The 12,053-nt window shown below is 33.6% G+C and overlaps 1 protein-coding gene across 1 annotated transcript in view; it reads right to left on the reverse strand.

Annotated features, from left to right (window-relative positions):
- Window positions 1-9,787: 9,787 nt before the first annotated feature.
- LOC150080543 (sodium-dependent serotonin transporter-like) overlaps window positions 9,788-12,053 on the reverse strand; it is a 143,425-nt gene continuing 141,159 nt past the window's right edge. Inside the window, exon 13 of the mRNA XM_090380726.1 lies at window positions 9,788-9,862. Coding sequence (XP_090236852.1) covers window positions 9,788-9,862 — 75 coding nt within the window. The remainder of the gene's footprint in view (window positions 9,863-12,053) is intronic.

A 12,053-nucleotide genomic window follows, 5' to 3' on the forward strand; every position in this document is an offset into this window, starting at 1 on the left:
TGTTCCAATCGATTTATAATGGCATACCAGCAGAGCCTTGTTAAAATGGAAGCTTGGATGCAAGCAATCCAATCGCAAACCTTCATGGGTGACAAAATGATTACAGTATTACTAAAAAATTTTCATGAAACATTTTCATCGATGCATCCAAGGCCTTAAAATTCTTGACGGTCACGCATATAAGAAAGTAATTGAAAATATATATTCAGAATAGAGCATATTATTTAATTTTAATATTTTGTATTATTTGATAAGTCCATTAAATATATAGAATAAAGGTAAGTAATAAACTGTCTTTTATGAACAGGCGGAAGTAATAAACTGTCTTTTATGAAAACTGCGGAAGTGTTTTCTCGAATTACGGAGTTTTCCAGAAAGAAATTATCTCTAATTAGGAGAATCCATCAATGTGAGCAACGCGAATTTTAAGTATTTCGTGATGAAAAACAGGAAATACTTAAAAAAAAAAAGAGCCAAACATTGACACTTTTATGAATAATGTTTATAACTGGTATACATAAGAGGTTTGTTTAATAATTTTACAGCATTTGATCGGTGAGATATACTTTGGGACATATATTTTTTCAATAATTTGAACCCTTATATAAAGGCATGAAAATTTTAGTTCATAAATTACAATACTTTTTTTAGACCATTGAAGTTCGAGCCTGCATAAATGAAAAAAAAAAAACTGAACAGCGAGCAGTAATAAAATTTCCACACATACATAAATACTGCACTATACCATTAACCCCAGGGGCTCACATCTGGTGAGTATGGGCTTGGCATACCCAGGGTCCTGAGCTGGATATCATCATTTTTCTTTTTCTTGGTGATTCCCGATTCCCTTCTACTTTTGACACACTCTCTCTCTCTCTCTCTCTCTCTCTCTCTCTCTCTCTCTCTCTCTCTCTCTCTCTCTCTCTCTCTCTCTCTCTCTCAGGGTTACGGAATTTTTTTGTCAAAGATTGAGTGGCCGAATTTAAACGCAGCAGAACCAGCATCGAAGACGAATAGCACAGTGGATGTCCATCGACTGCAACTACTCCAGAAAACATCAATAATGATATGGTATTGGATGATCGGCGAGTAACTGTTAAAAAAATAGTAGAGGCTACAGGCTTCTTAATTGAATAGGTGCAAAACATTTTGTACAATGAATTAGGTATAACAAAGGTTTCTGCACGATGGGTTCCCTGCCTTTTGACACTTGATCAGAAAAGACTTCGATTCAAAACTTCAAAACAACTTTTTGCACTCGCTATCAGAAAGTATGCATACTTTCTGGCCAAATATATAACCGTGGATGAAACATGGCTTCATCACTACCGACCAGAGTCAAAACTGCAATAAAAACAATGGAAGCATGATCTGTACATATGCATACTGATTCACCGTTTCCAAAGAAGGCCAAGTCAATCCAATCGGCAAGCAAGGTCATTTCACCTATCTTTTGGGATTCAAAAGGTTACATTGTCTTCCAAAGGTGAAAACACAAAAAGGACAATAGTATAGCTAACTTAGTAAGTAAACTATGAGGTTCAGTCAAGTCAGAGGCCAAGAAAGCTGATTACGACAATGTACCTGTTCACATATCGGCCCTTGTCGTAGCTGCAATTCATCGGACTGTCTATGAACTGTTCCCCTCCCCCCATGCGTTCCAGATCCACTCCAACTGGTTTCCGCCTATTCTCCAAACTAAACACCAACTTGTTTGGAAGGAAATTTCGGTCCAACGATGAGGTGATAGCGGTCGCATACTCCTTTTTTCAGGACCTTCAAGCAGGCGACTACAAAACTGATCGTGAATCTAGAACATCGCTGGTTTGGTTTGGTTTTTAGTTTTTTATGGCGCAAAAACGGCAAGGTTATATTGACAGCTGAATCTAGAACATCGCTGGAAAAAATGAATTGGATTACAAGACTAAATCGAAAAACAGTGTAAAGAGCATGAAACAATAGCTCCTATACTAGGCTAGAAACTTATCAAGCAACCCTCTTATACCCGGCGAAGGCAATTCACAAAATTTTCATCCGGCCCGCAGTTGAACAAAGGTTGCCTACCCTATTCTGTTCCGTACAGATAATGTATTTTTCAATTATTGTATTTTTTGTTATTAGAAACCGATTCGAATAACATAAAAATATAGGCTATATGCGTGAATCAATGTAATAACAGTAGTCTCGATAATTCAAAGTAAACGGAATCGGACCCATATAAGCAAAAACGAATATTATTAATAGGAATCAGACCCAACTCGGATTAATAAAAAGTCAATTTACGAAATGCTAAAATACAAAAAAAAAAAAAAATAAATAAAATAAATAATAATAACAAGTACAGTTGTCGCAGTATTATGGTAGCATTTACACTCCGACATACTAAAATATAGTTATCCATCTTATTTTTTTTGTAATTGAATTTGTTAAAATTTATAAAAAAAACACATTTACTTAATCAATAAAAGACAATTTGAAAATAAAATAATGTAATTAAGTAAAAATATGTACAAAACCCACACAAAAATTTCTATTTTACTCGTATTTTAACTCTATAACAAGTTATAGAGCTAAAATATGTGTAAAAAGGGCAAAAATATAAGTAAAATGTGGAAAAAATATAAATAAAATGCGTTTTTAAACAATTTTTATTGAAAAAACTCTTAAAATTTAAGAAACTTTGTTCTAAAATAAAAGATTGTTATTAAATAAAGAACAGCACTTAATTTTTGTTTTTGGCTGCTGGTTTTTTTTTTTTTTTTTTTTTTTTTTTGCTTTATTGGATGAGCGGCGGCATTATAAATCACTAGAAAGCATAGTTTTTAACTGCATAAAATTTAATCAAAGTATTAACTTAAATGGCACCGCACCTATAACTCAAAATTTAATCAAAGTGTTATGTATTGATATTAAAGTAATAATACTAAGCATTTTTTTTTTTAAATCTAGTAACCTAGATTTAAAAAAAAATCTAACATTTTTAAATGTAAAAATGTAACATTTTTAGTAACCTAGCATATAAGGAATTATAAATCAGCAATATGGATAATTTTGATTTGACATGGCTTTTGGCTATTAAGCTACAGAATTTTAAAGTGAACACCATAGTTATTCATACATAACCCCGGGGGCTCACATCTAGTGAGTATGGGCTTGGCAAACCCAGGGTCCTGAGCTGGATATCATCATTCTTCTCTTTCTTGGTGATTCCTTTCTACTTCTCTCTCTCTCTCAGGGGGTAACTTGGGAATTTTTTTTTTTTTTTTTTTTGGCTGGTGCAGCATAAGCTTCAGGCTTCCTTGTACCATATGGCCATTAATAATAATAATAATAATAATAATAATAATAATACATTTCAGTGTTGATCATATTGAATGGATTACTTGCATAGGCGCCTATTCTTGATTAGGTTGATTAAAATTGCTGTTAAGTGTCTTTATCTTTTGACTTATTTATGTTAAATCTAATTCGAATATGCAAACCTAGAACTATGACTAAGATTGTAGAATATTTCTCCCAGTTTTTACTGTTATTACCTGGATTTCCTAAATAAGCTGGCCTAAAATCTGAATTGGCTAAAATCTTCAAACACCCATGCATAATATACAATACTGATTAGGACATAGAAAATTATTTCGAAATTTCAAAAATATAATGTATAAAATAATTGTATCATGGTAGCATTTACACACCGACGTATACTAAAATATATTTATCCATCTTTAGTCTATCATTTTATCTACTATTGACGATAGCTGAAAATTCCAAAACTTATTTATTCCAACAGAAAACTAAATTCTCATTTTTTTAAAAACCACATGGAAAAAAAAGTGCAGAAACTATATTAAGTATCATAGAAAAATGAGTACATGAATTTCTGTACCATTAAAAATCTTTTTTATAAAATATGCGATTATATTCATTTTAATTTTTTTTTAAATATTTAAACTGGTACTTCCGTTCAACATCCCTATACCACAAAACGTACTTTTTTTTTTCAATGAAGTTAAAATACATTGCAAGCGAATGTCCAGAATGTTATCCCTGTATTCTAAAAGTAATTTCCGAAAAACGATTTTTTTTAAAATTATTTTACCGCCTATTTTTATAGTGCCCGAAATAGTAAATGCTCTAATAAGTTAGGGTAACCAGACGTGTCATTTTGAATGAGGTATCCTGATATCTCCATAAAGATGAAACCAGACTCCAAATAGTATTTTATTTTATTTTTTTCCAGCAGTGCCATTTTATTTAGAAGTTACACGAAAATTTTACGTTACATTACACTCGCATTTCGAAATTGATAGGCCTACTTTCAATTGATATTTTTCAAGCAGATTCCGCAACAGGAAATAATCGTTGACAGTGTTGTGAAAACAGTTATAATAATCTCTGATATCTGTACGTTCGGTTTTATAGGTAAGACGTATTATATGAGTTACGTTTCAGGTTAAAGAAAAGAATCAAATAATCCAAAATCTGTTCCCAATAGGGACAAGTTTGTTACGCAGTGTTTGTGATTTACATGCGCCCTACGCAGTCTTACTTATGTGTTTCTGTTTTTTATACTTTGAAGTCTATTCGCCATAACCTACTGACATCGGAAGTTCTGTTGACCTCGAAAAGTATAAAATATTCATAATAATAATTTTTTCGCTTCAAAATTCTATGGTAGTAACCATAATTAATTTATTTATGTGTTTTATTTGATACAAAGAATAGGTGATGACAATATTCCATTATTAACAAACTCCCAATAAAATCATTAAATTATCACTCGAATCAGGCACCATTAGAAGTACCCCTATTATCATAATGCAGAATGTGCCGAAAGCATATCATAGATGCTTTCGGCACATTCTGATGGTGGGGTACCAAGGATGGAAATCTCTGCATTAACAAAATGATGAAAAAGAAAATCATGAAGGTAAACATTCGAAAATTTACCGAAATAAAAAAAAAAAAAGGATACTACAAAGCTATGTACCAAACAGGGTTTTATAAATATTCCAGACGATGGGAGATTTCAGAATTTTTTTTTTTTTTTTTTAAATGTATCCTTTCTGTATTAAAGTTTATACAGAAAGTATTCTGTATTAAAGCTCATGTTCCCCATTTTAATTTTTCTTGCCTTTATTGGCATTAATTTGTGATATTAGGATGGATCGGAACGTAATGTATAATAAAAATTAAAAGATAGTGTACACTTAGTTAAAAATAATACAATAAAAGCATTTAAGCAGCAGTTTTCTTTTTATATCTCATTCTTCTGAATATAGTGTCTACGACCTTTTTAAATGGTCGACAACGGCAAATATGAAATACAGAAGAATTTTACAGTATTATTTAAGTTAATTTGAAAACAATGACTTTAGTATATTAAATACAATCCGTAAAAATTAATATAAAATTGTAAATATATTAATTAAATGAGAATATAAATAATAAGAAATCTCAAGGGAACGGATAAACCCAGTTGAAAAGTGAAGGGAAACAAGTAATAAAGTTTTGGAACGTACTCGGCCTATTAATACAAAATTATAAGACGGAAATAGTCAATTAAAAGAGCGATTGCAGACATGTCAGTCAACGAATATTAAGCAAAATAAACATGTCAGAGTAAAACACATAATTATGTAGGGTAAGGCAATTTATTTTTAATAGAAATAGCAGCAACGATAATAATATGGATGGACAATACATCAATGATAAAACAGCACTTTGAATTTGTTCATATATGCGTTTTCTCTGTGCGCAGTTTGAATCATTACTAATTACTAATATACATTTAAAAGCCAAACATCACATTACGAAAATTGTTTAGAGACAATTTGTTTTTTCTAAGCAATAACAGCAAACATTTAAGAATCCATCAATTTATGCTTTTGCTACTTACAGAGGTCAACCCATTAGAGACTTGGCAATACTCTATGGTTGCAATAACATATTGTAGTTCGTTGTGCGGATGATGTAGCGTCTTTTGCACACTAAACACGGTTACTGAGTTTTACTACAAACGCCACCATGTGTACATCCAACTAGTTTAGCATTTCGAGTATCTTGTACACAGTATATAGATCGGCTACCTACATCATTGCTCATTTGCCAGATATTATTTTATTTATTTATCTGACTTTAATGCAGTTTTATAGGAAAGTTTGACAAGGTTTAACTTTAATACAAATTTCAATGCGTGAACTTCGAAGAATTGTCACTATTATCCTGACTGATATCTTCAAGAGAGATTACAATTCTAATAGTTGCTTTAGAATATAATACTGGAATCGGAGAAACAAACAATCAAATAATCGATTATAGATCCATGGTTGTGTAACCATAAAAAATATTCTTTTTGTATGTGAGTGTGAAAAAGAATAAATTAAAATAATAAGTCGCGCTGGTGACTTCAAGAAGCATCATCTCTTTACGTAAAAAAAAGTGGGGGAAGGAGGAAGAAATATTTTAGATATTCGCTTGTAAATTTATATCACATTCTTAGAAATTGTGTTTGTTCTGAATAGGATATTTACACAGGACGCAGAGAAAGGGTGACGATAAATCACAAATTGCAAAAGTACTGTACAATATATGTACATGATACCTCTCGAATTTACCGTTAATTTTTTCCTACACGCCATCTGTAGCTGCACATAAATGATTTCGTTCCAGTTGATTTCTGTAGCACGTCTACGATCCTAAGGCATTATTTTAGTAAGCTTTCAAAATAAGTAGGTTACGATAAATCATTTAAAAAAAAAATCACACTAATCATTTAATTCTGCTCTTTGATGCCTTTGCCTCATTCGCCTCCATAATTGATTTTTAAATGATCGTGAAGGGGGTAGCACATCACCTTTATTTGCCAAATCAGAGATTTGTGGGCTGTATATCAAGACATAAATAACATGTACAGAAGATAAAGAGCATATCGCGTCAACCTGGTAGTCTCGGAAGATATCCAGGATGCGATACTCGCTACAGCTATTTTATTATTATTATTTTTTTTTTCTTTGGGGAGAAATCTTTTTATTTATCTCCTTTTAAGGCACTTCATATAATTTTTAGAGGAGTCATTGTTAAACTGCATAAAAGTTTTCTTTGGTCACATAAATATAGATTTTATTTAGAGGCAAAGTTAGTAACACTACTGTGTTGCCAGAGAAAGAACACAAAAAATATTACACTGCATTTTAGTCATAACAATTATGAAATAAATTAAAAAACGCGAAATGGTTTTGCCATTTGAATCGAAGTGCACAGACAAGCAAATATAACCTTTAATAATTCATAGCATAGCAGAGAGCCCATAGGGCGTCATATCGCGCAGAAAAAATTTGCAGGCATAAAACGAGCGACTAGCTATCATTGGTGAAGGTTGTCCGCAATAGATCTAGAACAGTTATCGGAACGTGTGGATGAGTGCTGTTTTGAAAATATCACATTTCGAAAATATTTCTGAAAATAACAAAATTAATAAAATCTAAATCCATGTGTGTATCGACACGATCATCGAAAAAAGACTGAACAGGCACCTAGAGAGAGAGAGAGAGAGACTTCTGACGCTGACTCTCATTCTTCTATTATTCACACCAAGGCTGAAACGGCTCTCATCGCTAAACACTATTGAATGCCATCCAGCCTCCAATTGACCAATGCATTCCAATGTATAGGAGCGAGAAGCAAATAGTTCAATGGGACTCGAGATCGCTGCCCACTCCAGCAAAGGATTGCGAACCGTGCGAGGTTCACAAAAAACATTCCTAATCTGGAAAGAAGTGGCTGACCTGTTCACCAAAAACATTTTTCAGATATGCTGTTCCTCCCTTTTGTCGATGTTTCCGGTAGGTCTTGGAACATGTGTGCATTTTTCTTTCCATTGTGTGCACTATCAATGAACTATACACACCTTTTATCCAACTTGTTCAACAATATCGCGGAACACTCCGCCTCTTGTAGACCAACTATCCATCCTCTCTCGAAGTCTGTGAGTTGGACATATGGAACAATTTGCCTTCTCAGAATTATGCCTTAAAAATTATAATTTTTATGTACAAAAAGAGTAATTTTAACTCTAAAATTTCTTGAAATTTTAATCTTTGATTCCTATAATCACTCTTTCGTGGCATTCCGCTTTTCGTTTGTTTTATTATATTTTGAAGTTTTCCAAAATTCTGTACAGAATGACTTCAGATATGATAGCATAAAATGGTCTTATATACATATGTTCCTCAGTTAACGAAAGAGAGAGACACGTCCTGAAAAGTCTTCCGTTAAACGAGATAACGTTAATGAAACGTATATTTTCAGTGACTTTCATTATATAGTTTGAGCTGGATCCTCAAGCATCAAATTTCCGTCACCCAAGGGAAATAATAAACAATAGAGGGATAAAACATATTAAATTTATATTTAACATACAACCTATAATTTACGAAACATATTAATATATACAGTGGTGCTCAAAAAATTGCATTACTTGCAAAATTCATTGAATTTGTGAAATTTGGCAATATATCATATGTTTTGTAACAGCATTACCGTATTGCACCATTCATATCTAGCAAGCTCTCTCAGAGGATGTTACGTGCCGTACACGATTGCATCACCCTGGCGGCAGTATAAACACAGTGCATATGCTACGAGTATAGTGTTCCGCGCTATTGCAATGGCTAAGTTTTCACAATTAACAACACACAGGAAAAGTGTTGCTGCTGCGTTGAATGCAGAAGGGCATTCTACGCATGAAATATCTATAAAAGGATTCACTGCAATCAGTAAACAGTGGCACGTTTATTATGAAAATTATCAGAAACTGGAAGTCTAAACGGAAAGAAAGGAAGTGGAAATCCAGTGCAAGATAGATTTCTGGTCTGTCTGTGTGTGAGACACAGAAGATCCTCATCAACAGATCTTGAAACAGAATGGGAAGAGGATACAAGAGTAAAGGCAAGTACACTACAGTACGTAGACGCCTTTTCTCATAGGATTAGTAGCACGTCGCCCAAGGGAGAAAAAAACACTTTTGACGCAAAAAATGAAAACCCAGCGTCTAAAGTGGACAAAAGAGCTCGATAGTTGGGCTGAGGATCAGAGGAAATGTGTTATTTTCTCTGATGAATCAAAATTCAACTTGCATGGCTCAGATGGCTAGACGAAGAAGAGGAGAAGGATTTCATTCTGACTGTATCGTCTCTACCGTGAAACATTCTGCATCTCAAATGATATGGGGCTGTATTTCACATAGAGGAGTTGGTCGTCTTGAATTCGTGAAGGGTACAGTGAATGCTGAGGTGTACAAGCACATTCTTGAAACAAAATTACTTCCTACAATTATAGATCACTATGGGGATGCTGCCAATTGCATTTTTCAGGACGACTCTGCTCCATATAATAAAGCTAAAACCATAAGTACCTTCATAACGTTTTTGGTTATATAGCTGCCTGTCGTCCTAGTATGAGCAAAGTAATAAAAAAAAATAATAATAATAACTGCCTTCATAGAATTTTTGTTATTATAAGAACTATAAGTAACATGCTCTTATTTTGGAGAAAAGTACTTATTCATTGTATACTTATCCAAAAGGCATAAAAGTAAAATTTTCTGCAATTAATCGTTTCATATGTGAATTATTATTACTCATTTATGTTATTTCAGCTATTTCTAAAAGATTAGCAATCAAACTAAAAATGATGATGAATTTTTTTTTTTGAGCACCACTGTTTCACTGTGAGCGTAATAATAAAGTTGCCGGCTCCTCTGTTTTCACCATTTCACCACGATTTTCTTTCAGCTTTGACCCTTAGGAAACTTTTCCGTTCCCTCAAATTTCACGATCATTTCCTCAACTCCTTTATCATAACACTATATTGGAAAATAAAAAAAAGAAAATAAAAATAAATAAGATATTTAATAACAGCAACCTTGTTACCAGAAAAAACATTTCCTACCTAATTCACATAACAACGCCACACGTCACCGATGCGGAACGAAATAAATCGAAGGCGAAACTAAAAACTTTATGGAAATGATATACGAGCGGACCGAGCACTTTGTACACTAGCACGGATTTTTTTTTTCTTTTTTTTACGGCTATATTTCTGCAATCCAAAAATAATCCTTAATGTGGATCGAAAATGAAGACCATACTAGAAGCACATTATAATTCACACTGACATAATTTTAACATGTATTTTAATATTTAAGAGCGTATAGTGATGCAGTATATCAGTGCGTTTGCTGAAGGGTTATCAGAATGCCACAGTTCCTATAAAACAATTTTTACAAGCGACATACTGCCTTTCAATTGAAGAGACATAGTATCTTTATGTAGCAGTTTTGATGAATGCAGTAAGCCATCTTTCAGCAAACTTGCTTCCTGACGCCAGGCAAACCATTCACTGCATACGGTTGTGAGTCCTGTAAAACTCCTACGGCGACTTTTAGGAACTCATTTTGATTCTCTTTCTCATCCCTCGAAATGAAAACACTAATTGAGAAACAAGTCGAACAATTGGTTCCATCCCCAGAATAAAGACTTAGTCAGGGGGAGACGCTAGGAGATGCTGAGCTTCTCCTAAAAAAAAAAAACAACTAAGCCCAATGTCAAAATATACTGAAGTACAGTATATTGAAGAGGAAACCGGCGGCTGTATTGCTTGGACTGCAGATATACGTATCGTCGTCTTCGTCTCATAAACGTCGTCGCTTATATCGTTTAGCATATAACGAACTTAATACGAAAGTAGTCCGAACTGTTGGTGCCGTCCCCAGGGGAAATATTGCAACAACCTGTATTAGAATAACATCACCCATTAGGCGTGATGTTAGTTATTCATTACCTGAAGGAAACGAACCAGAGGACTACCAAGTAAGTGATGAGTACGAGGAACAGACAGTGAGAAATTAATTTTTTAACGAGGATTCAAACGGGGTATAGCGAAAGGTATTTGTTCACGAAGAGATGGAGAATCGATAACAGAGTTTATGATATTGTAGACAAAAAGAGACCCATGGAGTTGTCGTCTAGAGTGAAGAAGAATGATTCTGGAGCGACCACAAAGAGTTCCATAATTTCGACGATGAAAGGCAATGTGATTTCGATAGCATAAGAATTTAATGAATTTAATTTGAATTCTCTCAAGTCTGTGAGAAAGATATTCCTGTTGTGGGGACCAGATAATATTACAATAATCAAAAATGGGAAGTATAAGCTACTTGTAGAGAAGAATTATAACTTTGTCACTCTTGAAAATAGAGGAAGAACGCTTGATTAATCCAAGAAGTTTAGAAGTGTGAGATATTACGCGATCGACTTGGGAAGAGGGATGAAGGTCAGATCGAAATAGGACACCTAAATCCTTGAACGTATCAGTACTTGCAATTAAAGAGTTTCCAATATAATAATCAATAAGGATGGAGGGTCTAACTACACGATTCGAGCGAAAGCGACATAATTTACATTTTAACGGGTTTAGAAACAAGTTATTTTTATTGAGACAGAGTGAGAGGGAATCAAGACAGGACTGGAGTTCATCTCTGTCAGTTGAAGAACGAATAACTTTGTAAAGTTTAATATCATCTGCATAGAGTTGCCACTCAACATTAACAGACTGAAATAAGGTTGACAGATCATTAGTATAAACAATAAAGAAGAGCGGACCCAATGGCGAGCCTTGAGGAACACGTTGCGAAACAGTAAACGGAGTTGATGAAGTACCATCAATCATTACAGATGGTTTACGATTTATAAGCAGTGAATCAAGCAAATCTAGTAAAGGGGATCGTAGACCATAAGATGACAACTTGAACAGCAAAAGATCGATGTGGACAGAGTCAAATGCATGTGAAATATCAAGAAAAAGCGAATCAATTTGTCCAAATCAAAAGCGAATCAATTTTCTTTGTCCAAATTAGTTTGTAGGAAATGAGAAAACAGGGCAAGATTTGAAACAGTTGATTTCCTGAGAAGAAAAGCATACTGATGATTATTGACAAAAGGGTGAAAATAGGAACAAAGATATTTATAAAGTAGGAGTTCAAAAATTTTTGCAAT

The sequence above is a fragment of the Mastigoproctus giganteus genome, chromosome 9 (genome assembly GCF_048544385.1).
Source record: "Mastigoproctus giganteus isolate SK-2022 chromosome 9, ASM4854438v1, whole genome shotgun sequence".
In the NCBI taxonomy this organism is placed as follows: domain Eukaryota; kingdom Metazoa; phylum Arthropoda; class Arachnida; order Uropygi; family Thelyphonidae; genus Mastigoproctus; species Mastigoproctus giganteus.